The sequence below is a fragment of the Nuphar pumila genome, chromosome 5, assembly GCF_984573655.1.
Source record: "Nuphar pumila chromosome 5, dmNupPumi1.hap1.1, whole genome shotgun sequence".
Classification (NCBI taxonomy): domain Eukaryota; kingdom Viridiplantae; phylum Streptophyta; class Magnoliopsida; order Nymphaeales; family Nymphaeaceae; genus Nuphar; species Nuphar pumila.
In genome coordinates this window covers 135,484,049-135,511,753 of record NC_143253.1, presented here as the reverse complement: position 1 = coordinate 135,511,753, position 27,705 = coordinate 135,484,049, and the positions used below count along the sequence as shown (strand labels likewise).

The window sequence follows — 27,705 nt, the reverse complement described above, 5'->3', positions numbered from 1 at the left end:
AGGGGGCGTTTGAATGAGCGGGCCGACTCATCCACCCGAATGAGTGTGTCCCGTTCCCCTCAGCCTTGCAAAGGCGGGACATGTGGGGTGGGGACAAAATGCCTCCTGCCCCCACGCGTTTTGTCCCAGAATGATTGAATGCAAGAGTCAGAGGGATGGAGCTCCATGACGCAAACAGCCCCTAAGTGTGCATTTGGATAACCTAAGTGAGATTTTTCAGCTTTGGCCTATGTTTCAATTGTTTGGACCAAAAAGAGAAGTGTAAAATGGTGCAAGAGTTTCATTAATTTCTCAATAGTTGGATGCAAACAGCTTTTTTTTTTTCTTTTTTGATGTTTTTTTTGAAAGGCAAGCTGGGGTTAGTCAGACCCCCACCAGTTATCATTCAACGTACGACGGGGGTTTTGAACCTGCAACGTCCCACCACAGGGAGACCTGTACTGGCAGCTCCTACCAACCACTTGGAGCCCCCGTTGGTTCTTTTTTTTTTTTTTCCTTTTTTGATGTTTTTCATTGTTAATGAAGGGTGCCATTTTTTGGCCAGTCATTGGTCGGGAATGGCCTACCCGCATTCTTTTTTTTTTTTTCTGTTTTTTAAGGTTTTTGGCGATAAAAACCTGTTTTGGTTTTTGGTTTAACTCGGGTTTTGACAGCAAAAAAGGATAAATCTTCATGGTGTACTTACTTACTGAAAAAGTATTACCAGTCGTATATAAATGTTATTTGTTTCAATTGTCACAACGAAAAAACGATATTCTATGAGAGACATGACACTTCAATAAAACCACAGTAAATTAAAACTATTCCATCTTCCATATTTAACAAAGAAAAACTCCCCCTTGTTTACCACACCAATCTGTCAATTGATTTTTTTCTGATAAAGTTTAAATTACTGGATTTTATTCATTTTCCAAGGAATTTTTGATAAAGGCCCCCAAGAGAAGAAAAGAAACAGATAAAGGCTTACATTTATGACGCACCCAGTTGCACACAGAAAAGTATGGTGGGCCCCATAAAAAATTCTGCCTACAGTGTCCCACAATACATAACCCACCCCACACAATGCTAGCCCCCCTCTAAACCCTCAACGTCAGGCAGGCAGGCAGCAGTGTCACCCGTGTCATTTGAGCGTGTCCATGTGACATACAATGGCAGGGAAAACCCAGGGGGTTTAAGCAACAGACCCTCCTCCCTCACCCACCAATACCATCTCCATCTCTCCACTTCATCTCCTCCAAAATACAGAAGAGGACACCCACCAGACCAGAGTTTCAGACCCACCACCTTCCACCCTGGCTTCAACGGCCGCAGCCTTTCTCCCGTGCCCACCACCCTTCCAGAATCACTCCAGGATATGCAGAAGAAGGAGAAGCGTGCTATCTTCTCCTCCTCTTCCTCTTTTCCCTCGTACTTCAGTCTGCAGATGCATTCAGACCAACCCCTTCATCTTCTCCTCTTCCGAATTCGAGGACCGCTCCCATTTCAGGAATCTCCTCCTCTATCTGTTTCCTTCTTCCAATTTCCCTCCCTCGCTCACCCCCATCGACGCTGACCTCGTCCTGGACCCCGCCGCCGACGGTTTCAGGTGGACCGCCCGTCGAGTTCTCGAAATTCTCCCTGAGGAGATCCCGCCGAGAGTTTTCCTCCTCGACCCACCTTGGCTTCCGGGAGGTCTCGTGCAGGAGCGTGGCCGTCCGGCGAGGGAGAGGGAAAGGGAGAGCAGCAAGTATAATTTGCTCAGGAGGAGGCAGGTGAAGATGGAGACGGAGGCGTGGGAGGACGAAGCGAGGGAGTACAGGGAGCTCATCAAGGAGATGTGCGAGAAGAAGCTGGCTCCCCACCTGCCGTACGTGAAATCGCTCTTCCTCGGCTGGTTCGAGCCGTTCCGCGACGCGATAAAAGAGGACCAGGAGTTGCAGAGGAGGAGGAAGAAGAACCTGGCGGCCGCATACGCTCCGTTCATCGGACACCTGCCGGCCGATATGATGGCGGTTATCGTGATGCATAAGATGATGGTGCTGTTGATGAATGGGCAAGACGATGGGTGCGTTCGGCTGGTTCACGCAGCGTGCCACATTGGGGAAGCTATCGAGCAGGAGGTGAGGTGAATTCCTGTATTTATGTGCTTCCTTTGTGTCATAAACATGGTTGGTATTTTTTGGTTCTTGTTCAATCCTGTGTATCCCAAACAAGAAGAGTGTTGTGTAATTGTTGAGTTCGATAGATTTTGGAGGAATGGTAATCTTGAAACAGTTCATGGTCATGCCTGAGCTTATAGTACCGGTCACAGAACTAAGTATGTTACCTTGGCGTTCTTTTGAAGCTTCCCAATTCTATACTAACAGTGTTGTCTCTTCAGTTAGAACTAGCTCCTGTATTCTGTGTAAGTAAAGTTAGAACTGAATCTGGAATAGACGTCTCTCACTCCCCAGTTGACATGATTGTGCAAAATGACTGTAAACCACTGCCTCCTCGTTTTCTCTTGGGGAGACTTCAATAGATTTTCACTCATTCATGCTCGCTGGTCAAAATTGGATCACCGTGGATCTTTGCTTATGAGTGCTGCATGGTTTGTTACTTGTAGATAAACTTCTTCTTATGGTTTCCATTAGGCAGTGGATTACTGTCTGAAGCGAGTGCGTGATCCCTTTCTAAAGCTTACCTTGTAAAACAATCCATTGGGCTGAGACAATTGTTTCATTAGCCTGCTTCATTTCAAACTTTGTTCCTGAGATAGCTATCCTCTCCCAGAAAATGATTTCTTGCGCCAGGCATGTCTCCTGTCCCAACGATTTGTTCCACTTTAATGGGAAAATCAATGTCCCTGTGCTTTAACAGACCAAGATGCATCTGTAACATAATCTTTCAAATGCCCTGGATTAGGGTCTGTCCATTTATTTGTATGTTTTGGTGTCTGTTTTTTCTTGTTTACTGTTTGATGTAGTCTTGTATCTTATTTCCTACATGTATTTCATAAATTTTAACAGAAAAGCATCTACGTATTGTGCAGCTTTTATAGTTTCTTAGAATGAGTTCCTGGTGGACTTATGGTTTGTACCATAAGTGCATAAGATTGTGCTCTGTGGCTGCTGTTCTGATCATGTGTAGTTGCTGCTTAATCAAGTACTAGTAAATGATTTTCCTCGATTCTCATGCTCATTAATGGCATTACCAAATGTCACATGTGCTACATATTAGCAAACTTCACTATCCTTGTTTTTAGAAGATGTTGCTGCTTGACATCTTGGTGCCTCTCTTTCAAATGAATAAAACAGACACATTGTAGCAACTTACAGTTACTGCTTGATCTTTTCTCATGTTTCTGTAAAGCTGCATTATGTTGTGTTCTTCAGGCAGGTATGCTTAGGGTTCTAATTCTTAAGCTTTGTTTTTGTCAGTTATTCTTTAATGATCTATTACTGAAATCAAGTTTTTGGCAATTACACATTTTAGGTTAGGATTTATAACTTTTTCCAGAAAATTAAGAAATCCACAAGGGAAAACCAAATTCTAAGTGAAAACCATGAAAATGAGAGCAAAAACCAGGCGGCTCTCAGGAAACATGTGACTAATTTGCTGAAAAAGAAGAAATTTCGTGATGTGCAATTGCTGGTGGAAGCAGATGAGATGGAGCCTTGGGGTAGAGATTCCCATGCTAAGGTCAGTTTCCTAGAGTCATTCTTGTAGTACCAAATTATGTGTGTTATTTACACATGTGCATGCATCCATGTGTGTTTCTTCTAGGGAACTAAATGACATTCCTTTGCCTTTTTCTTTTTTCCTACCAGAGATTTTAACTTATTTTTGTTTTTGTGCATATTTTCAGTTGGGAAGCCGTCTCATAGATTTATTAATTCAAACAGCTTATGTGCAACCTCCACTTAATCAACTAGCAGAAGGCCCTCCTGAAATTCGCCCTGCTTTCAGGCACACGTTCAAAACTATCAAAAAGGAACCTGAGTAAGCATCTTTTTTTTTCCCTGTAAGAAGCCACCCTATGACTGTGCACCCCCCCCCCCCCCCTTTCAAGGATAGGTAATCCATGTAATCAAAGAGTATTTCAGTAAAAGGCCAAAACCACCTTGGTCTTCACTTTGTTAGGTGTCCCAGGACACCAATTTCTTTATGTAAATGTCCTTTGGAATCACCTTATGAAGTAGGTGCAGGGTTAGTCTAGGGATTTCTAAGTCTTGTGAATTTTATCGCACTAGTCTAATTGTACTGGTCATGACACTGTCTAACCACCGAGGTCTATCACATGTTTCAATAAACTTAATTTTAGTTAAGGTATGCATATGCTTGTGCATGACTGATTCGATTGTTGAATTCTTGCATGTAGTAATTCTGTCAAGAGATATGGAATTATCGAATGTGATCCACTTGTACGTAAAGGGCTTGATGCAACGGTAAGTTATTTATTTTCATGTGCTTCATTTATTTGATCCACAGACAACTTTTTTCTTCTGTTCACTCTGCTATTGATTATGAGATCTTAATTGTACTGGTTTCTTGGCAAGTCAACTTTAATAGAATTTGTAGTGAAGTTCATGTAGCAATCATAGTTGAGGAATTGACAGTGTTATTTTCCTGTTAATTTTAAGTATCATGCAATGCATCTTTTATGAAAATTTATCATGTTCCTTGTGAAAAGGGTGTGTGATTTGGCCTATCAACTTTTGGAAAAATTCCTGTTGCATAAACACTATTTATCATCCTTCTCTAGCATTGTGGGTTGATGATTAGATTTGCAAATTGCAAGGGAAGTTAATTCTTCTTGTATCAATTACATTTAATTTTTGTATTTGACAGGCAAGGCATTTGGTAATACCTTACATGCCGATGTTGATACCACCAAAGAAATGGACAGGGTATGTTTTACAATGTTCAGCTGAAGTTTGATCAACTTATTCCTGTGTCAAGTGTCATTTTCAAAAGAGAATGTTGTAGTTTTGATTGTGCCACAGTTTTTTATCTCTGTAAGAAGTGGTGTGTGCGTGTGTGCATGCATGTGCACTCATACCAGTGTGGTATGTGTGTGTGTGTGTGTGTGTGTGTGTGTGTTGGGGGGGAGATGCATAAGCATGCATGTGTCTATATTAAACTATGTCACATGGGTGCGGGTGCGGGGATTCGGCACTTCCAAAAAACTCGGGTGCGGGGGTGTGTTAAAATATATGTAATTCATATATATATATATTTATATATATATAATACCCGATAGGGGTATTTCTGTCATTTCACAAGTACCCGATAGGGGTACTTGTTTTTCTTATTTTATTTTTCTCTTTAATTTTTGTAAAATATATTTTTTGTTTTTTTGCTCACACAAAAGGGGCCCCACCATGTAGTCGATGGGGCCCCCAACGGTCACATTTGTGACCGTTGGGGGCTCCCAACGACTACATGGGGAGCCCCCTAGGTGGCTCTCCTTTTAAGGCCTCTTGGCCCTCTCCCTCTCCTTCTCCTTCTCTTGTGTATAAATAGGGGTGAACCCCTCTTGTATTTTTCACTCTTGAGAGCTCTCTCTCTTTCAATAAGAGGCATTTATATTTTTATGTTGTGTTGTCTCTTGTGGGTTTGGGTATTATCCCTTCTTTGTTTGTTCATTAGTAAATGTTGTAAGTGCTTAGTGCACTCTTTTGCTTTTCCGCATATTTCATTACATGGTATCAGAGCCTTGTGTATGCTCTTCTTTTTAATATAGCTTGTGGTGTAGCTATATTTGTTTTTTGTTTCTCTCTCCTTGGTATTCTCTTGTGAGTGGTTATTATGGAAGGAGAACAAAAGATTGATCTCTCCTTCAAGCTCAATGGTTCCAACTACATGATGTGGGCCGCCGCCATGGAAAACAACCTCAAAGGGAAAAAGCTTTGGGGATACGTTATGGGCACCATTCCGGAACCTCAACTCCAACTAACTAAGATGGAAGGCGATCAAGAAAAAGCTCTTGAAGGAGATGCCCGCATAAAGGCCATTGAAGATCACCAATCTAAAATAGAAGATTGGGAGAGTAAGCATGCCAAGATTCTTGCTTGGTTCATGAATAATGTGAAGCTCAAGATTTGCGCCAACATTGCCAAATTTAGGATGGCAAATGAAGCATGGTTCTTCATGAAAGGTATGTTTACACAAAAAGACCTTGCTCGTCAATTCTTTCTTCAAGAAAAAATCCGGACTATCAAGCAAGGAGAAATGAGTGTTAGGGACTACTTAAGCACTCTTGGCCCTCTATGGGATGAGCTATCCTTACTAGAACCAAAATGGGTTTCTAGTATAGATGTGGAATTAAGGAGAGAACAAATGGAAAAAGAACACTTTTTCCAATTTTTACATGGGCTTAGGCCCGAATATGAACAAGTTAGATCCTCCCTCCTACATAGATCAAAGCCTCTTCCCTTGGAAGATGCCATAGCCGAAATATGCCAAGAAGAAACCCGTCTTGGCATGATTAAAGGAGGAAATGATGTCTTGGCCGTATCAAAACCCGACAACCATATGAAAACCTACAAACCTCCACATTTTGGAAGGCAAAATAACTATAATGGCAACTATAGAAAAGCCATTTGCCATCATTGTCAAGAACCGGGTCATATAAGACCCAATTGCCCTAAGTTGAATGAAGCACCAAAAAATAAAGTTGCTTCCGTTGAAGAAGCTACTCAAAAGAAAGAGGAAGCAATCAAAGGAACAGACTCTTTTTCTCTTGCTCAACTATCGGAGGCACTACAAACTCTACTCAAGATTCCATCAACTTCGGGTGCCGCCGTAGCTTCCTCCTCTCCTCCAGGTATGTCGTCTTGGATCCTTGACTCTGGAGCTTCCTTTCATATGACCCCCCTTGAAAATGAGCTTTCCGATTTATGTAATAACTTTAAAAACTCCTATGTTTCAACTGCCGATGGTACATCTTTACAAGTTAAAAGTTTTGGAACCTTAAATTTTTCAAAAGACTTCTTTGTGCCAAACGTGAGAGTTGTACCTCAACTTAATTTAAATCTCCTCTCTGTTGCTCAAATATGCGATCATGGATGTAAAATCTCCTTCTCAACTAAGGATTGCTCTATACAGGATCTCCGGTCCGGGAAGCTGATTGGGCAAGGCCATAGAAGGGGAGATCTCTATTACATGAGCAACTTGAAACTCCCCATGAACTCTTTTTGTAACCATGTCCAAGATAAAAATATTGATATTTGGCATCAAAGACTTGGACATCCAAGTTTCTCAAAAATGTACTCCTTTCCATTTGGAAAGAAATTTTGTAATGAGAAACATTTTGTTTGCAAGAATTATATTTTTGGCAAAATGAAATCTACTCCTTTTCCAAACCGAACTTTTGTATCCAAAAGACCTTTTGAGTTAGTCCATTCGGATGTTTGGGGTCCTTCCCCAGTCATGTCTAAAGGAGGGTACTCCTATTATGTCACTTTCATCGATGACTACACTAGGTATGTATGGATCTACTTTCTCAATTTAAAATCCGAAGTCTTTGAGTTTTTAAAAAAATTTCATATGATAGTTAAAAATCAATTTTCAAGTAATATCTCTACTCTTAGATCCGATTCGGGTGGAGAATATTTATCAAATGAATTTCAAAATTATTTAGAAGTAAATGGGATTTGTCATCAAAGATCGTGTCCTAGGACTCCCCAACAAAACGGCTTGGCCGAAAGAAAGCATAGACATATCATGGAAACTACTAGGACACTCCTTATTTCCAAAGAAATTCCAAAGAATTTTTGGGCCGAAGCGGCCTTAACCTCAACTTATTTAATAAATAGAATGATATCTTCATCCTTACAAAATACATCTCCATACGAAAAATTATTTGAAAGAACACCTGACTTCAATAGATTAAGAGTTTTTGGATGTAAATGTTTTGTCCTTACTCATAAACGGGACAAATTATCTCCTAAAGCTATTGAATGCGTTTTCTTGGGTTATGGAGAAAATCAAAAGGGTTTTAGATGTTTTGACTTGAAAATTAACAAACTCTATGTATCCAAAGATGTAACATTTTTGGAAAATGAAAATCGTTTTGTGAAAACTAAAGATATTGACGAAAGTGAATATACTTTTTTATTTGATCTTCTATCTCAAGAAGATGAGACTCCTCAAGAAGAGGAAATCTCTAATGAGTCTTTGAATGACCTAGAGGAAATTCCTCTTGATAATGCTATAGATGAGAATAATAGACCAATCCAAACATATGTTAGGCGTGGTCAACAAACTCAGATAAGTGCCTTAGAAAAATACTCTCAAGGATCCGACATTGAAGAAACATCTTTAAGGAGATCCAGTCGGATCTCCAATCCTCCAAATAGGTTTGTTTCCTATGAGTCCCTAACTCCTAGATATAGTGCATGTCTAATTGCGTTGCATTCATTTCATGAACCTTCACACTATAATGAGGCCAAAAATATTCCCCAATGGGTTGAATCCATGACCTTAGAGCTTAGTGCCCTTGAAAAAGCAAAAACTTGGGAAATAACTTCGTTACCCACTGAAAAGAAATCAATAGGATGTAGATGGGTCTTCAAAATTAAAACCAAGAGTGATGGTTCATTAGAACGTTATAAAGCACGATTAGTAGCTAAAGGATATGCTAAGGAATATGATATAGATTATGAAGAAACCTTCGCACCTGTTGCTAGAATGACTAGTGTTAGGACTCTTATTGCTATTGCGTCTGTAAAGAAATGGCCTATCTATCAACTTGATGTTAAGAATGCATTTCTAAATGGCGAATTAAATGAAGAAGTTTACATGGATCCCCCACCGGGAGTATGTATTGGTAAAAATAAAATTCTTAAACTTAAAAAGGCATTATATGGTTTAAAACAAGCTCCAAAGGCTTGGCATGATAGATTTAGTAATGTAATGACAAGTTTAAATTTTCGTTCATGTTATACTGACACTGCTTTGTTTGTGAAAAGTGCAGGGTCTTCTGTAGTTATTTTACTACTTTATGTTGATGATATGATCATCACAGGAAGTGATGAGCAAGGCATTAATGATATTAAAAAGGTTTTGAAAGAAAATTTTGATATGTATGACCTTGGTTTCTTAAGATATTTTTTAGGAATTGAAGTGGCGTACTCTCCTCGAGGGTACATTCTCTCTCAGATGAAACTGGCTGCTGACATCTGTTCCAAATCGGGTATCTCCGATGACAAGAAGATAGAAACCCCAGAAGTCATCAATGCAAAATTAAGGTTGGAAGATGGAACACCTCTCGAGGATCCTACTCCCTACCGGCAACTTGTTGGGTCTCTAACCTACCTATCCATCACACGGCCAGACATTGCTCATGCCGTCCACTCTGTCAGTCAGTTTCAACATGCATCTACAACCGTGCACATGAGTGCAGTCTTAAGGATTGTCAGATATATCAAAAATACCATAACTAAGGGAGTTTTTCTTTCTTCTGCCTCGTCACTTGATTTAATTGCTTATACTGATGCAGATTGGGAAGGAAATCCCAATGACCGTGTCTTAACTATCGGTTTTTGTGTTTTCTTAGGTGACTCTATGATTTCGTGGAGATGCAAGAAGCAACACAAAGTATCATTGTCCTCGACGGAAGCAGAATATCGTGCTATGGCCACTACAACCATGGAACTTGTGTGGCTAAGAAGCCTCCTCAGTGATATGGGCATTGTCATCTCTACTCCTTCGAAGATGTGTTGTGACAACAAAAGCGCAATCTATATTGCAAGCAATCACACCTTCCATGAGCGTACTAAGCATATTGAGATAGACTGCCATTACGTTCAGGATGAATACCTAAGAGGAACTATAGCACTACCTTACGTCACATCAGAGTACCAGTTGGCGGACTTCTTCACTAAGGCTCTTGCGGCTCCTCGGTTTTTGTTTCTCCTTAACAAGCTTTCGGTTATATCCCCGTAAAGCTTGAGGGAGGGTGTTAAAATATATGTAATTCATATATATATATATATATATATATATATATATATATATATATATATATATATAATACCCGATAGGGGTATTTCTGTCATTTCACAAGTACCCGATAGGGGTACTTGTTTTTCTTATTTTATTTTTCTCTTTAATTTTTGTAAAATATATTTTTTATTTTTTGTTTTTTTGCTCACACAAAAGAGGCCCCACCATGTAGTTGATGGGGCCCCCAACGGTCACATTTGTGACCGTTGGGGGCTCCCAACGACTACATGGGGAGCCCCCTAGGTGGCTCTCCTTTTAAGGCCTCTTGGCTCTCTCCCTCTCCTTCTCTTGTGTATAAATAGGGGTGAACCCCTCTTGTATTTTTCACTCTTGAGAGCTCTCTCTCTTTCAATAAGAGGCATTTATATTTTTATGTTGTGTTGTCTCTTGTGGGTTTGGGTATTATCCCTTCTTTGTTTGTTCATTAGTAAATGTTGTAAGTGCTTAGTGCACTCTTTTGCTTTTCCGCATATTTCATTACAGGGTGCGGCAGGGGCAAAAATATAAATATATATATAGAAAGGGGTCGGGGGTTCCCCCGGCGCGGGTTGGGGTTCAGTTTTTTTTGCTGGTGTGTTTGTTTGAAGACTTGTTACCCACGTTCTGCTTGTTGTGTACTTTAGCTCAACGGGACAAAATTGATGAACCGAAAGGATTGGCAATCTGATCGACCCAGCCTGCTGCATTCTGCTGACTGTCATGATTCAATCATGTCTGAAACTCCTTGATCTTCACAAAAAAAATATAAGCGAAAGGTTTGACGTGGTTTGTTGGAGAGAGAGTCTTCACGAGGCCTACGGCGCCACTGCCACGCCACTGCCTAGGGTTCTTCAAATTTCATTTTATATACAGTTGCACACAGATGACAGCTAAAAGAAATTTATTGGATTTGACATGTGGAAAAGAGAGGTCTACACAAGGCTACGGCTAGAGCACCCATCTCGTCAGGAGAAAAGTGAATACTAATAGCCACCAAGGCTCTACTCTACCACCACCATTATCATTTATTATGGAGAGAGAAAATCCTTGACGAAAAAGGATTTGGTTGGTTGAAGCATAAAGACTTCAAAAGGCTCTTGAATTTTGGTTTTAATTTTTGAGGAAGATGGATCATCATTTCCAAGTTAACCGTATGTTTTCCAACGCTGTGAATTAATTGTTTGGAGGCAGGAATAGCATGGGATGCCAACAAAGCTCGTCAGATGTTGTGGACACAAGTGCCCCTTTATAAAACAAGAGCAGCAGCAGCAAACAGCTGTCCAGAATTTTTTTTTTTTAAATTCTGCAGCCCATTTCGTAGGGCAAATTATTATTTTTTTAAAAAAAAAATCCAAACAAAAATAGACCGAAATGACCCTGGGTGCGGTCAACGCACTCAGGATCGGGTTGACCGCACCCGGTGCCGCACCCGCACCTGCACCCGCGTCGAGTCGCGTCGACGCGGGTGCGGCACCCTGCTAGTCGAATCCCTGTGACATAGATATTAAACCTTTTGTATTAACATTAGCAGCATTCAATTCAACTGATGGATGACCAAAATACCCTTAAAAGCAATGGCATTTTTTGAAAATAAATTGTTACTTTTTGGGGTAAAAAAAGATACTTTCACTTTTCAAATTCAAATTATTAAATTACATCTTGTCACTTTTTGTTTCCCTCCAAAAAAAAGCTCTACCCCAAAAAGTAGCCATTTGTTTTAAAAAATGTTATTGCTTTTAAGGGTGTTTAGCCATTTCAATCAATTGAACACTGCTAATAATATATGTATATGTATACTGTGGACAAAAAATTGTGGGAAGTGCCAGCTGGGAGCTGTCATTTACTCTATGGATTGAGATCAGTCTCTGCAAAGTTTTCCTTCTAATTTTTAGCCATTTAAATCAAAAGGTCGATAATTATTTGATGTAACCACTGCATAATCACTTGATTCTATGAGTTCATCATTCAAATTATAAACTAATTTGCTGATTTACAGGTATTACAAGGGTGGGCACCTGTTCTTGCCTTCTTATGTTATGCGCACTCACGGAGCAAAGCAACAACGTGTTGCACTTAAAAGTATTCCAAAGGAGCAATTGAAGAAAGTATTTGAGGTTAGGGTTTTCAATTGTTGACAGAGAACATTCCCATTAATCGCTTCATTTATTCACTGGACATGTATAATAACTAAGAATCCATATTCCATATAAATATTCGTTTGTAGGGTGGGAAATGAACCAAGCAGCTTGTGGATCGACTTGATTCGGCTCCTTATGAACTTGTTCATCCTTGGTTTGTGTAGCTGGTGAGTCGAGCCACGGGCAGCTCATTTACCTTGAATGAGTCGAGCATGAACAAATATTTGGCTCCAGGGAGCTTGTGTAGATTGAATACAGGTTTTAAGGGTAATGTGTCACAACAAGTAATATAGTATAGCTGGTTAGAGTAGATGCCTCTCAAAAAGAAGGTTTAGGGTTCAAATCTCATCAATTTCACTGGTTAGAATACATGTTTTCTTTTTACATGAGCCAACTCGTGTTTGCCTTCGGTTCATTTGGCTTGTTTACCAGGTCTATTTGTTTTACCCTAGCTCTGCTCAATAAACATTTTTCTTTGAGCGAAAAGGTGGTTTGCTTTATGAAACACCTTGTTTGAAAGTTAACCATAAAATGATTTGTGGTCACATGGTCTAAAAGGCCGGCATAGTCATAGGTAGTTACTGATCTATTCCATATTGTCCTTGCTCCAAATATTAGAATGGCTACCTCACAGGTTGTCACACGGACTCGGCTAGGGGGTCGACGCACCCGCGTCGACATGCCCCGACATCGGTGCGGCTTCGGATACGGGGCGGACACGGTCAACGAAGAGTCGGACTCAGCCAATGCACCGGGGCTGAGTCCGTCCATGTTTTGGACTCGGTCAACATTGACCGAGTCTATATTTGTCCATTTTTAGGGTAAAAAACTAAAAAAAAAGAATATATATATATATAACCAGACTGTGTTGTGTGCACAGTCACAGTGTTTGTGCTGTGTGCACAGTTACAGACTGTGCACTTTATATATATATATATATATGTTAAAAATAAAATTGTATCCAAATACCCAATAAGGGTATTTTTGTCTTTTATCATATAGTACAGTCCACTAGGGACTGAAATGTAATTTAACATTATAATAAATAAATAAACTGCTATACAGCTTAGGCACAACAGTAAAAAATATGACTGTTGTGCACAACAGTCAAAATATGACTGTTGGGCACAACAGTCAAAAATATGACTGTTGTGCACAACAGTCAAAATATGACTGTTGGGCAGCAGTCCAACTAGACGTTGGACTGCCACCCAACAATCATAATAATGACTGTTGGAAGGCAGTCCAAAGAGCTGGACTGCCTCCCATGTGTTGGAGTGAGGCTCTATAAATAGAGCCTCACTCCCTTGTTATTTTTCAATGCTTTTAGAAGCATTTGAGGGTTTTCTCTAGAGTTTTTTCCCATCTTATAGGCTTGTATGCCTCTTGTGCTGTTTGGTATTTTTATCTCTTTTGAGATTGTATTTGGTCCATTAGTGACCAACTTTAAGTGAGTTTATTAAAGCCCTTTGTTGGCATTGTGTTTGTTTCCCTATTGTTCTATTGTACCTTGTTTCATTACATGGTATCAGAGCGAGGTTCTTGAAAGAAGGAGAATCTCGTGAAGGAAGTGTTCTTCGATCAGTGATCATTCCCTATCTCCTCTAGTCTAAACTTAAGTATTCATTATGGGAGAAAGAGAGTTCACCACCGTCATCACCTACAAACTCAATGAAAACAACTACTTGATGTGGGCGACGGCTATGGAGAATCATATCAAAGGAAAAAAATTATGGGGTTTTGTTAGTGGTTCTACTAGTGAACCACAACTCAAATTGACTAGAAGAGAAGGAGATCAAGTCAAAGCCTTGTCCGAAGAAGAAAAAGAAAAAGCCTTGGAAGAATTCCAAAATAAATTGGAAGATTGGGAGGCAAGCAATGCACAAATACTCTCATGGTTTATGAATACCATGGAGTTCAAGATCGCTACCAATATCATCAAATTCAAGAAGACATGTGACGCATGGAGCTTTCTAAGAAGTACTTTTATCCAAAAGGATATGACTAGACTTTATTATCTCCAAGATAAGGTACGTAATTTAAAACAAGGAGATAAAAGTGTAAGAGATTTTTACGGTATTTTATCTCCTATTTGGGATGAATTAACCATGTTGGAACCAAAATGGGAAGGTTCGGCTATTGATATGAGAAGGACCCAAATCGAAAGAGAAATTTTTTTCTCCTTTCTTTATGGCCTTCGACCGGAATTTGAGCAAGTAAGATCTTCCTTACTTCATAGGACCACTTCTCCTTCTATAAGTGAGGCCCTTGCTCAAATTTGTCAAGAAGAGACAAGACTTGGAATGCACAAGTCTAATGATGAGGTCCTTGCCATGGCAAGGCCCGGAAATTTTGTGAAAACATATAAACCACCTCACTTTGAGAAGAAGTTCAATGGAGGACACAATGGAGGAGGATACAAGGGAGGATACAAAGGAAAAATTATTTGTCATCATTGTAAGGAACCCAGACATATAAGACCGGAATGTCCCAAATTTAAAAAGGTGACCGCCTTAAGTGAAGAACCTCAAGAATCAAGAAAAGGGGGCAGCTTCAATGAATTAAATCTTGCTCAAATAGCAGAAGCCGTCTCACAACTTCTTAAGGCTGCACCTTCTACATCCGGAGCTGCCATCTCTTCCTCGTCTCCTCCAGGTAAGACATCTTGGATTCTAGACTCAGGTGCTTCTTTCCACATGACTCATAATGAGTCTCTATTATCTGATTGCACTAAATCATATTTTTCATGTGTGTCAACTGCCGATGGTACCTCTTTAAAAGTCAAAAGCTTAGGAAACCTTGATGATATTTCAAAAAAATTCTTTGTTCCAAAAGTGAGAGTCATTCCCAAACTGAATTTGAATCTTTTTTCGGTCTCTCAAATTGTTGACTATGGTTGTAAAGTATTCTTCTCATCTAAGGCGTGTTAGGTGCAGGATCTCCAGTCAGGGAAGCTGATTGGGCAAGGCCATAGACGAGGAGACCTTTACTACATGGATTTCCTGTGTTTACCAAAATACTCGTTTTGTAATCATGTCAAAGACATTAATATAGATCTTTGGCATAAAAGATTAGGACACCCAAGTATATCCAAATTATCTCTTTTTTCATTTTTGGAAAAATTTTGTAAAGATAAAAATTTTGTATGTGAAGATTGTATACTTGGAAAAATGCAAATGATACCTTTTGGGTCTAGAACCTCTGTGACACATAAAATTTTTGAATTAGTGCATTCGGATGTGTGGGGTCCCGCCCCTGTTATGTCAAAAGGTGGTTATTCGTACTATGTAACATTTATAAATGATTTTAGTAGACATACTTGGATTTACTTTCTAAAACTCAAATCCGAAGTTTTTTCATGTTTTAAAAACTTTCATAATCTAGTTAAAAATCAATTTAAAACAAATATTAAAGTCTTCCGCTCCGACTCTGGGGGAGAGTTTCTTTCAAATGAATTTCAATTATATCTAAAAAATCATGGAATTGTGCATCAAAAATCATGCCCTAGGACACCTCAACAAAATGGGATTTTTGAAAGAAAACATCGTCATATCATTGAAACTACTAGAACCCTACTTATTTCAAAAGAAATTCCAAAGCAATTTTGGGCTGAAGCTGCCCTAACCGCAGTTTATCTGATAAATAGAATGCCTTCTCAAACTTTGGAAAACAAGTCTCCTATTGAAAAACTCTTTAAAATTTCTCCTGATTTAAAAAGGCTAAGGGTATTTGGTTGTAAATGCTTCGTGCTTCTTGAAAAATATAGCAAACTCTCTCCTAAAGCCATAAAATGTGTCTTTCTTGGTTATGCTGATAATAAAAAAGGATATCGATGTTATGATAAAACAAATGATAAACTCTATGTTTCTAGAAATGTTACCTTTCTAGAAAATGACAGTGGATTTGATTTTGAAGTTCCTAAGAAAGAATCCGAGTATGCTTTCTTATTTGATTTGTTACCCAATAAAGGTATTAGTAATGATATTGAAACCTTCGAGTCTATTAATGACTCAAGTAGTGAACCATCTCAAGATCTTCGTCAATACTCTAGACGAAATACTGGGGAGCATCCATGTGCCCTTGACAGATATAATCAATTAACAAATACTGAAGAAACTAGTGTTAGAAGGTCAGAACGAACACATAGGCCTCCAAGTAGGTTTGTCTCATATGAATCCTTACCAAACTACAGGGCATGTCTTCTAGCCATTCATTCCTATCATGAACCATCCAACTATAACGAGGCCAAAAATATAAACGAATGGGTTGAAGCCATGAAAATTGAATTAGATGCATTAAACAAGGCTCACACTTGGGCAATTCAACCTCTTCCTATCGGAAAGAAGACAATAGGGTGTAGATGAGTGTTTAAAATTAAAACAAAAAGTGACGGGTCTCTTGAGAGATATAAAGCAAGACTTGTTGCAAAAGGATATTCTCAAGAATATGGTATAGATTATGAAGAAACCTTTGCCCCAGTAGCTCGTATGACTACAGTCAGAACTCTAGTTGCTATAGCATCCATTCGAAAATGGCCGATATATCAGTTAGATGTTAAAAATGCATTTTTGAACGGAAACTTAAATGAAGAAGTATATATGGATCCTCCCCCTGGTCTGTCTATTGAAAAAGGCATGGTCCTTCGTCTTCAAAAAGCCCTATACGGGCTTAAACAAGCCCCTAAAGCATGGTATGATCTGTTCAGTGGTACGATATTAAAACTTGGATTTAAATCTTGTTACACTGACACTGCTCTTTTTGTGAGATCTACAGGTACCTCATTGATCATTCTTCTTTTGTATGTTGATGATATGATCATCACAGGGAATGATCAAAAGAAAATTGAAGATATTAAAATTTTGCTTAAAAAATCTTTTGATATGACTGATCTTGGTTTTTTGAGATACTTTTTAGGAATTGAAGTAGCCTACTCACCAAGAGGATATATTTTATCTCAAATCAAGTTTGCAGTTGATATTGTTGAGCGTTCAGGAATCACAGACACAAAATATGCTGATACTTCTGAAGTAATAAATGCGAAAATGCGAGCTGAAGATGGAGTATTATTAGATGATCCAACCCCTTATCGACAACTTATTGGATCGTTGATGTACCTGTCCATTACAAGGCCAGATATTGCGCATGCCGTACATTCTGCAAGTCAATTTCAACATGCGCCCACAACCGTCCACATGAGTGCAGTATTAAGAATAGTTCGATATATCAATAAAACTATATCTAAAGGACTATTCTTATCCTCTTTCTCATCTTTAAGTCTTATTTCTTACACTGATTCTGACTGGGGAGGAGATCCCAATAACCGTCACTCAACTACTGGCTTTTGTGTGTTTTTAGGTGATTCTCTCATTTCTTGGCGATGCAAAAAACAACAGAAAGTGTCTTTATCCTCTACGGAAGCTGAGTACAGGGCAATGGCTACCATAACCACTGAAGTTGTGTGGATGAGAGCACTACTTTCCGATATGGGTGTTGATGTCTCAGAACCTTCAAAGTTATGCTGTGATAATAAAAGTGCCATCTATATAGCCAACAATCACACATTTCACGAGCGAACAAAACACATTGAGATGGATTGTCACTATGTTCGCGAAGAATATTTGAAGGGGACCATTACATTGCCATATGTCCAGTCCGAATTTCAGATTGCAGACTTCTTCACCAAAGCTCTTCCACTACCTCAATTTTTGTATCTTCTTAGCAAACTTTCGGTGATTTCCCCATAAGTTTGAGGAGGAGTGTTAAAAATAAAATTGTATCCAAATACCCAATAAGGGTATTTTTGTCTTTTATCATATAGTACAGTCCACTAGGGACTGAAATGTAATTTAACATTATAATAAATAAATAAACTGCCATACAACTTAGGCACAACAGTAAAAAATATGACTGTTGTGCACAACAGTCAAAATATGACTGTTGGGCAGCAGTCCAACTAGACGTTGCACTGCCACCCAACAGTCATAATAATGACTGTTGGAAGGCAGTCCAAAGAGCTGGACTGCCTCCCATGTGTTGGAGTGAGGCTCTATAAATAGAGCCTCACTCCCTTGTTATTCTTCAATGCTTTTAGAAGCATTTGAGGGTTTTCTCTAGAGTTTTTTTCCATCTTATAGGCTTGTATGCCTCTTGTGCTGTTTGGTATTTTTATCTCTTTTGAGATTGTATTTGGTCCATTAGTGACCAACTTTAAGTGAGTTTATTAAAGCCCTTTGTTGGCATTGTGTTTGTTTCCCTATTGTTCTATTGTACCTTGTTTCATTACAATATATATAGCCGAGTCCCCGTGTCCAAAATTTTTGAAATTGCGCCGCACCCGTGTCGCACCCACACCCATGTGACATAGCTCACAGGCTAGATAATCTCTCTTGATGGGGTCATGGATCTATGTCAGTATGATCAATAGATAGCTTGTTGAGTAAGTCTGACACCTCCATTTTGGAATAACAGTTTACAAAAGCATGATTATGGTTATGTGGAATGTTATTGAGTTTGACTTTTTCTTCCTTAGCTCTTTGTTTTTGATTAGGAATGACTGATGCCACACACAATATCTTCACTGTTTGCTAGTTGTAGATGTATCAGTAGTGTAAATATACAGAATATGATCCCATCTAGATTTTGGATAAGAGGTTCATGTTCAGTTATATTTTGGGGCCAGCATTCTTTAAGTGTATTGAGTTTGCAAGGCTGTGGTCAAAAGCCTGTATATTTCAACATAGCATTTTCCATCCATATCATGTATTGGCTATGTACCTACAAGATATTGTTAATACTTTGGTAATTTAGCAGTTATTGAAACATGTAAATAAAAGATCAAAACCAGCTAATTAGCGACTATTATAAATTGCTTGCTGCCCTCTAGGATCAAAAACCTCTATTTGTGGCCAACTATACTATCATCCAAAGCCAGCCCAACCAAGACTCATACTTCAACCTGCTATGAGGCATGAGTAACTCTATCATTTAGCATTTCCTTTTTAAGTTTGCCTCTGGTTTTATCTTGCAGAGTTGAGTTCCAATTTGAGTACTTGCTCATGAAAGTGAAATTGTCCAGGCCCTTGATACTCTTGGAAGCACAAAATGGAGGGTGAACAAAAGAGTGCTCGATGTGATAGATAGCTTATGGGCAAGTGGGCGACCTATTGCTGGGTTGGTAGATCGGAGTGATGTGAGTCAGTCTATTTATTCAGAATACATTTATTTGATTTGCTTTTCTTTTTGTTTGAATTAAGTGGTTTGCACCCCCTCTATTGGTGGCCATCCTTTTGCTTTCATTTTTTAACCTTTTAGAATTCATTGCAGATTCCTCTACCTGAGAAACCATGCACTGAAGATGAAGCACATATGCGACGGTGGCGGTGGAGTGTCAAAAAGGTGAAAAAGGAAAATTGTGAGAGGCATGCTCAGAGATGTGATATAGAACTTAAGCTTTCAGTAAGATATCCATTACGAGTGCCCTAGAATACCTTATATCTTGTATGTTGGTTTGTTCTATGAATTTGGTTTTGGTTAATGAAATGTGGCCTTGCACTCAAGCAGGTGGCAAGGAAAATGAGAAAGGAAGATGGCTTTTACTACCCGCATAATCTAGATTTTCGTGGGCGTGCCTATCCCATGCACCCACACTTAAATCATCTTGGTTCAGATCTTTGCCGTGGAATTTTGGAGTTTGCTGAAGGAAAACCACTTGGCAAAACTGGATTGTGTTGGTTAAAGATACATTTGGCAAACCTGTATGGAGGTGGTGTGGACAAACTTTCGTTTGATGGCCGGTTGACATTCGTTGAGAATCATTTGGCAGATATATTTGATTCGGCAGAAAGACCTATTGAAGGAAGGCAGTGGTGGTTAAATGCTGAAGATCCATTTCAATGCTTAGCTGCTTGTATTGATCTTTCTGAGGCATTAAAAAGCTCTTCTCCAGAAGATGCTATTTCACATATTCCTGTTCACCTGGTGAGTTCTCCATTAGTAGCATATAGAAGAAAAACATACATTTGAGGGCTGCAACTACCATTTTTTAGAGTATTGTTAACTGGTATATTGGATTAGAGGCTGAATCCTGATAAATATTTCTATCACATGATTGAAGCAAGAGATAGGGTTTGTGACTGACTGGTGGTGTCATGAATTGATTTTCTTGTATCATACACATGAGGATGACAACATTTATTGCTTTTCTGTAATATTTGATAGTATGTGGTAGAGGCTGCCATGCACCTACATAGATGCGGAAGTGCATTAAAAGAAAACAAATATGACCAATCATTCTAATGGATGCTTTTTGCAGAAGTCCCTTATGATCATAGTTTCCTTTCCAATAAGTCTTCTAAGTATTTGTGAAGGAAAACTAGTTATCCTGGATTAGGACTGAGTATTCTCCCCTGTCATCATGTGAAAAGTATGAGACAAGATGATCAGATACATTACCGTAGTGTGCAGGTGCCTTGTGATTATATTTATATATTAATAATTTGGTTATGTGACTCCCTTAGTTGATTATACCATCCATCTTTGTATCTATTAGTTTATTTTGACATTCATTGGCTTTACATGGTCACCATATTAGTTTCTAACATGTAATACTTAAAGCATGATGATAATGAGAAACTGTTTATTCATAGGACGGCTCGTGCAATGGTTTACAGCATTATGCAGCTTTGGGGCGAGACAGGGTAAGTTTCTACCTTGTGTCTGCATTTTTTATTTGCCCAGCTCCTTGTCTCTGATGTCCTTTGGATGTTAACATCACCAAGATCTCATTTTTGTCAGTTGTGTCTTTAGATGCTCGACTTTCTTTCTTATGATGATTCTGTAAATGTTTTCTGCATTTTGGAGCATTTTTTGGCTTATCTGGTCTTATTTGAAAACATTTGGTATCAGAACATTAGCTACTTATTTTTATTTTTTTCTTTGTATATTGTTTGGAGAAGGTTGACATCTTTTCATCTTTGTTTTCTTTCTTTTATCATTTTCTTCTGTTATTAATGCAAATTTTTCTTATTGATTCTCAAAAAGAAGAAGAAGAGAAAATGGTGCCAGAAGTTTGTGACCACTTTTGGCTGATCTGATTCTATATAAACAATTGGCTTCAGAGTGTTACCTTTTTATTTTGCTCTTTTTGTGTTGGTTGGTGAATGTTGGCAGCTTGTTGTCCTTGTTTCCTCTCTTAATGTTGTTTCTTTTCTGTTAAGTTTTCCTTTTTGGTGCTCAGAAAAAAAAAGAGGAGAAAAGGGTACCAGACTGTTAGATACAACTTTTTGCAAGATATAGTATTGTTTGACCATGTCATTGTGTTTTTTGGATTTAGTTGATTATATGGCAATGGAATACTAATGCATGAAAGTGGAGTTTCATCACATTCAAGTGTGTGATCTTTTAAAGTGTGTCTTCTTGAGTGTATGCCTGTAGCTATTTCCTCTGTTGAATCTATAATAATGGGACATATAGTGATCAAATAGTGTCTAGAAATAGAATATGCTATAACTTTATCTCGTGGTTAACTCTGTCATTTGCTTCTACAGCTTTCCAATTTTTTTCCTACTTTTCAGAAACCCATTGTTTTGTTATGTATTTTGCTTGTTAATGAAGACAATGAATGAACAAATATATGCTTGATGTAACAGATACTATCAATATTTGTATTTACATTTCCAACTTATGATTCTTTATTTCGGTGAACTGCTTGTATCCAGTTGGGGGCGGCTTCAGTGAACCTAGTTTCTGGGGAGAAACCAACAGATGTTTATTCGGGTATAGCTGCAAGGTATTTGTTTTATCCTATTTAATTGGTGACATTGTGGGGATGTCATTTCAATTCTAGATTCTAGAGATGATTACACTTCGTTTCAGTTTAGGGTTGATAAAAGGAGTTTCCTTTTGGTAATGGGAAAGGGAGTTTTCCTCAGTGAATTTTTGAAATGCTGTTAAAATGACATAAGGATAATGATGAATATAGGACTGTGTTATTGTGACATCTGCTTATGGTTTTTCTCTATACAATTCTAAATTATGTATGTATGTATGTATGTATGTATGTATGTATGTATGTATGTATGTATGTATTACTATTAAGCTTGAACTAAGAAGACGATAGAAATGTTGGTTTTCTAGTAATGTTTCTTAGCATAAGTGAATTTTATCGGCTGTTTTCTAGTATACTTTTGGGTCATTTTTATTTAAATAGAATCAATATTTTGTGATAAAAGCATTGAAATATAAATTAGTTATTATACTTAGGATTTTCTGTTAGCTTGATTTTCTATGGAGTCATAGATCTTTTTATAGATGGTTTATTCGGTTGTATTTTAAAGAAAGTATGCACTGGCAGATGACTGAATGTGTGTAATATGCTCTACAACAAGCACTGAGATCAATGTATTTTAAAGAAAGTATGCACTGGCAGATGACTGAATGTGTGTAATATGCTCTACAACAAGCACTGATGTTTTTCCTTGGGAGAAGGTTGTTACTGATTGTAATTTATGATACTTATTTCTTTCTATCCGATTCTCAAATTGTAATACTCAATTAGTCTGTTTTTTCTCTGGCTTTGTTAATTTAATTAAATAATGAGAGTTAACTTGGAATCAACACAAAAATGGCAAACTCTTTTTTTGATTTATTATTTGGGGAAACCAGTGCCAGGCCTGGAGACCTGGCGTGCTGGGTGCATTGCTGAGCTACTGTCACCATGCCTGGCAGCGTAAAACCCTGTGCACCTCCCCTCCCCTGCCCAGGAGCTTGCTGCTTTGGCTTATGCACAAGAGATGCCCACAGAGGGTTTTGAACACCAGACATGGGGATGTCTCTGCTGTTGAAAATCCCCTCCCCAAACCACGTGGGCATCCCTGTTGGTTTCTTCCCAGTTCATGCTGTTAAGTATATATATATATATATATATATAATTTGGGTTCCCCCCAGGGGCATTTTGGTTATTTTGTACAAGTTAGAAAATAGGTTTTTATTTATTCTTCTTTTTAATTTTTGTATTTTCTATTTCTTTATGTAAAGGCATTGTTGTATATGCCTCCACATAGTCGTTGGGAGCCTTCCAATGCCTATTTTGGAGGCTCCCACTTGGCCTCTTCTTGTCTATAAATAAGGGCTTAAAACCCCTTGTATTGGAAGCTTCTTTGAAGTTCCTTGATGAATAAATTCATTATTTTTAAGTGTTGTCTCTCTTTTGATATTGTATGCACTCTTGTGCTTGTGTAAGCCTTAGTGCTTTTTGGATTGTCCCATAGTGGACTTGTGCACTTTGTAATTGCGTTCTTCATAAGCCCTTAGTGGTTTTTGTGCTTTGGACCATTTGTGGGTGTGATTTGTGCCTCTTGAGTGAGGTCTGAAGACTCATTGTTTTCTTACACGTCATCCTTTTTCTACTTGTGGGTGCTTTGAAAATGATTTATTTCCTGTCCATGTGATTTTTTTTTGTGTGTGATGTGTTACGTTGGACATGCAACTTGCAGAGTGATGGAAATTGTGGTAAGAGATTCAAAGAAGGATCCTGCTGTGCATCCAACTTCTCTACTTGCTCGTATTTTAATTGATCAGGTTGGTGATTCATTTTCCTGGAGTTGTTTGGGCATTACAATTAAGACCTATATAGATGTTCATTGGGAACCTTTCCCAATACTGTTGATCTTGTTATTTTGCCTTCGTTTGTGATCAGTTATTTCAGATGATGAACTATGAAAAGGTTTTGCATGAGGCAACTCTTGAAAAAGCCCTTCCTCTCTGCAAAACTAAGAGATTTTGTAACTTGAAATATTGAAGCTGTCCCATCTACAGGGTTCTTGATCTTGCTAGATATAAAATATCAATGTCTTATACTTGGATGTGCAATTGTCAAATAGGTGGACCGCAAATTGGTAAAACAGACAGTGATGACCTCAGTTTATGGAGTTACTTATATTGGTGCGCGTGACCAGATCAAAAGAAGATTGAAAGAGCGTGACTTCATTACTGATGACAAGCTCCTATTTAGTGCAGCTTGCTATGCAGCAAAAGTAATGGAGCAATATTCTAACGAGTTAACCAGCTATCCTGATACTCTGTGTGAGACAAACTAATCCTTTTCTGACTCCAGGTTACATTGTCTGCGTTGGAAGAGATGTTCCAAGCTGCGCGTAGTATCATGTCTTGGCTTGGTGACTGTGCCAAGGTGAAGTTTGTTGGTTTATCTATTCTTTTTAGTTTTCTTGATTTGCTATCTGGAAGCAACTCATGACTTTGATGTGACTTGGTGTTGGCTTCATGACAGGTGATTGCTTCAGAAAATGAACCAGTAAGATGGACCACTCCTCTTGGGCTTCCAGTTGTGCAGCCATACTGGAAACAGTCGAGGCATCTTGTAACTTTCTTAACTCTTTTTGTTTTTCAGTTGACAGGAAGTCTCCACTGATTGAAGAAATCTTTCTCCCTTATTAATTGCTGAAAACTTTCATCTGACGTGCAGTAGCTTATATGAAAAAATAGCTTATAACAGAAAAAACCCTGTTTTTGCACTAAATTCACAAAATTTGAGGTTTTGATTATTTGACAGAGCTGGCTATGAAAACTAAACTGCTCATTAATTCGTATGATGGGTTTTTGATGAATTCTTTGGTGTTATGACAGGAATTAACATTTTTCACATTCCTGATGTTTGATGTGTTGGGTGGAGTAATTTGAGCATTTCAAAAGCTGACAACAAATAGTACAAATTTAGTCTTTTGAGATTTCATGCCCATTAAGATAAGAATTTGAAACAATATTAAACGATATTAAACATGAAATTATGTTAATAAGTATTTTAATTGTCTCGTGTTGGCAAACAATTATGTTAAATGGATCTCCATAAGAATTTGCATAATAGTATTTTTTACCACAGCGACAAAGCTGAAAACTTCTTTCATCATTGCTAGTTTTGAAAAAAAAATACCCCAAAAGGTGCTTCTTGGTGAAATGCATTACTGAACATTCTAACAATACTTTTTCAAGGGTTAATCAATTTTATCTTTTCTTTCTGTAGAACTTAGGTCGCTCTTGTTTGATTATTGATGAGGTCTGGGCAGATGATGCCTTTGATAGTTCAACTCAAGCTCAATCACCTTAATTGCATAATAGTATTTTTTACCACAGCGACAAAGTTGAAAACTTCTTTCATCATTGCTAGTTTTGAAAAAAAAATACCCCAAAAGGTGCTTCTTGGTACATGAAATGCATTACTGAACATTCTAACAATACTTTTCAAGGGTTAATCAATTTTATCTTTTCTTTCTGTAGAACTTAGGTCGCTCTTGTTTGATTATTGATGAGGTCTGGGCAGATGATGCCTTTGATAGTTCAACTCAAGCTCAATCACCTTCATTGCTGGTGCCTTTTTGTTTTAGTTTGATATGTTGCACCAGTTTTGAGAGTTTCATCATCATCATTCTTTTAATTGCAGGTGAGAACTTCCCTTCAGGTTCTGGCATTACAGAGGGAGAGCAACAAGGTACCTTGGTGTGTAAATGCTATTCTGGCACTAGTTTACTTGTGTCCATGTTGCATGATAAATATTTCTTAAAAGTTCGTGAATCGTTTAGATAGCTGCTAGAGACTTTTGAATGTTTTCATGGGTGCTGCAAGTGCAGTTCTTGTTTAATCTTGTCCTTTGCATTTTTCTTTAAATAAACTTTTTGTTTTTTTTGTTATTTTCGGCTTGAAACGTTAACATTATTTTCATTTGTAATGACTGAATTTTTCTAGTGTTTGTTCTTCTGCCATTTTTTTTCTATTGATGCTTGTGGTCTCAGGTTTTGGTAAAACGGCAGAAGACTGCTTTTCCACCAAACTTTGTTCACTCCCTTGATGGTTCACATATGATGATGACAGCTGTTGCTTGCAAGCTTGCGGGCTTAAATTTTGCAGGTATACAACTATATCTGATTCTTTTGCTGATGAACCATTGTTGTTGTGCTTGCTACTGCTACTGCTACTGCTACTACGACTTTTATAAATATTATTATTCTGGCATTGTCAAGAGACTGGTTCTACCAGAATTTTGAAGGTTTCCATGAATTCAGTTGGTTGAAATAATTGTTTAGCAGATTCTGTTTTGAAGAAATGATCTGTTTATATTGAACGAAACAATTGTTCCCTTTGTAGAAGTATTCATTCTATTTTTCATTATTATTATTTTTATAATCTTCATGCCTGCTTATTTGTAGGGGTGCATGATTCATATTGGACACATGCATGTGATGTTGATGATATGAGCCGCATTCTCAGATTAAAATTCGTTGAGCTTTATAGCATGCCCATCCTTGAGAACGTAAGTCTCTCTCTCTCTCTCTCTCTCTCTCTCTCTCTCTCTCTCTCTCTCTCTCTCTCTCCACACACACATACATGTGCGTGCGGGGAAGCATGCTGCTGCTGCATGCATCTGGTGCCATTTTCCACGTCTATTCTAAATAAAGGGTATCGTGCTTTTGCTTGCTTCGTGCAGTTGTTAGAGAGCTTTCAAACATCTTTTCCTACTCTTGTGTTCCCTCCATTACCAGATAGAGGTGACTTTGACTTGCAAGAGGTGCTTGAATCTCCCTATTTCTTTAACTGATTTTGTATCTTGGGGAGACTTCAATTCCATGGATGGGATTACTTTCAAGGTGGCGTCCATTTCATGATACTGGTGGGTTTCAGCATGGAAGGTGCCTTTGAATGTCATGCATGTGGTGCACCGGTACTCGGTGTTGGCAAACCTTCCCCATTGATGTCAATGGGAAAACATCAGGAAAAAGCTTTGGGACAGCACACTTCGCGAAGCAGGAGTGTACAGCGGTCATGAGCTGAATCAACTTCCAGAGGGAAGCTCTCTTAACAAAGAAATCCAGGAAAGAGAATAAAAGCATTCAGTGTATGTTTATTTCATATTCATTCTTATAAATAATTTAATAAAGATATATTTTTATGGCTTGCTACCGTGCAGTTTATAGAAATTCATGTACTGTAGCATCCGTCATTAAAGCCATTGTGCTGGTGAGCCTAATTTGAGGGGATGAGTGTAACAGTAACGTCTACAATTATGGATGGTTCCATTGTACTGATGGGTGTGTGGTTCATACTGGACATTGTTGATGAGACCACTTGTAATAAAATTAGTCCATATAATGTGATCCCCTATTTTTTAGCTGAGGAATTTTTTCTTCCTCTTGTGGCTTCCCCCCTGTTTGCTTGTGTGTGTGTGTGTGTGTGAGCTTTCGAGTACCACTAAAGGATCCATGAACTTCATCCATGAAAAGGATGAAATGATGAATTGAGAGGGAAAAAAAGGAAAACAAATTAAGAGTTGGAAATTTCTTAATTTCTTGCATGGACAATGACCCAAGAGCTTGTCCTTCCAAGGTTAATGAGCCCATCTCAATTCTGTTACCTGTACCATGTGCACACTGTCAACGACAGTAGCAATAAATCGGTCTGCGGGTGATGAGCTTGATACAATGGTTGCCAAAGAAATCCATTTCTTAATCGGGATATGGCAGTTCAGTTTTATGTTAGTCATCTTGGAAATAAAACATGCTAAACGTTGAAGGGCTGAAAGAATCATGAAGGGTTGGCTTGATCAAGAATGATT

General features: G+C 38.4%; 1 protein-coding gene and 1 long non-coding RNA gene across 2 annotated transcripts; both read left to right on the top strand.

The window, feature by feature from the left end:
• Positions 1-80: 80 nt before the first annotated feature.
• On the top strand, positions 81-27,270 carry LOC149838900 (DNA-directed RNA polymerase 2B, chloroplastic/mitochondrial-like). The gene is made up of 20 exons (XM_090008342.1): positions 81-87; positions 1,183-2,099; positions 3,454-3,660; positions 3,827-3,960; positions 4,340-4,406; positions 4,810-4,868; positions 11,945-12,062; positions 19,162-19,275; positions 19,410-19,541; positions 19,647-20,063; positions 20,732-20,782; positions 21,803-21,873; positions 23,579-23,663; positions 23,966-24,118; positions 24,199-24,273; positions 24,373-24,462; positions 25,540-25,587; positions 25,889-26,003; positions 26,303-26,406; positions 26,581-27,270. The coding sequence occupies exons 1-20, from the start codon at positions 81-83 to the stop codon at positions 26,689-26,691; spliced, it is 3,075 nt and encodes a 1,024-aa protein (XP_089864468.1). The 3' UTR covers positions 26,692-27,270.
• LOC149838901 (uncharacterized) lies at positions 14,274-15,257 on the top strand. Its single transcript, XR_016432002.1, has 2 exons — positions 14,274-14,741; positions 15,023-15,257. It is a non-coding gene; the product is annotated as an uncharacterized LOC149838901 (long non-coding RNA).
• Positions 27,271-27,705: the final 435 nt, after the last annotated feature.

Bases quoted from the DNA above. Each gene is read 5' to 3' on its own strand.
- LOC149838900 (XM_090008342.1), top strand. The intron at 21,874-23,578 runs GTATTTGTTTTA...TGCAACTTGCAG, and splicing joins TATTCGGGTATAGCTGCAAG to AGTGATGGAAATTGTGGTAA. The intron at 26,407-26,580 runs GTAAGTCTCTCT...TGCTTCGTGCAG, and splicing joins GCATGCCCATCCTTGAGAAC to TTGTTAGAGAGCTTTCAAAC.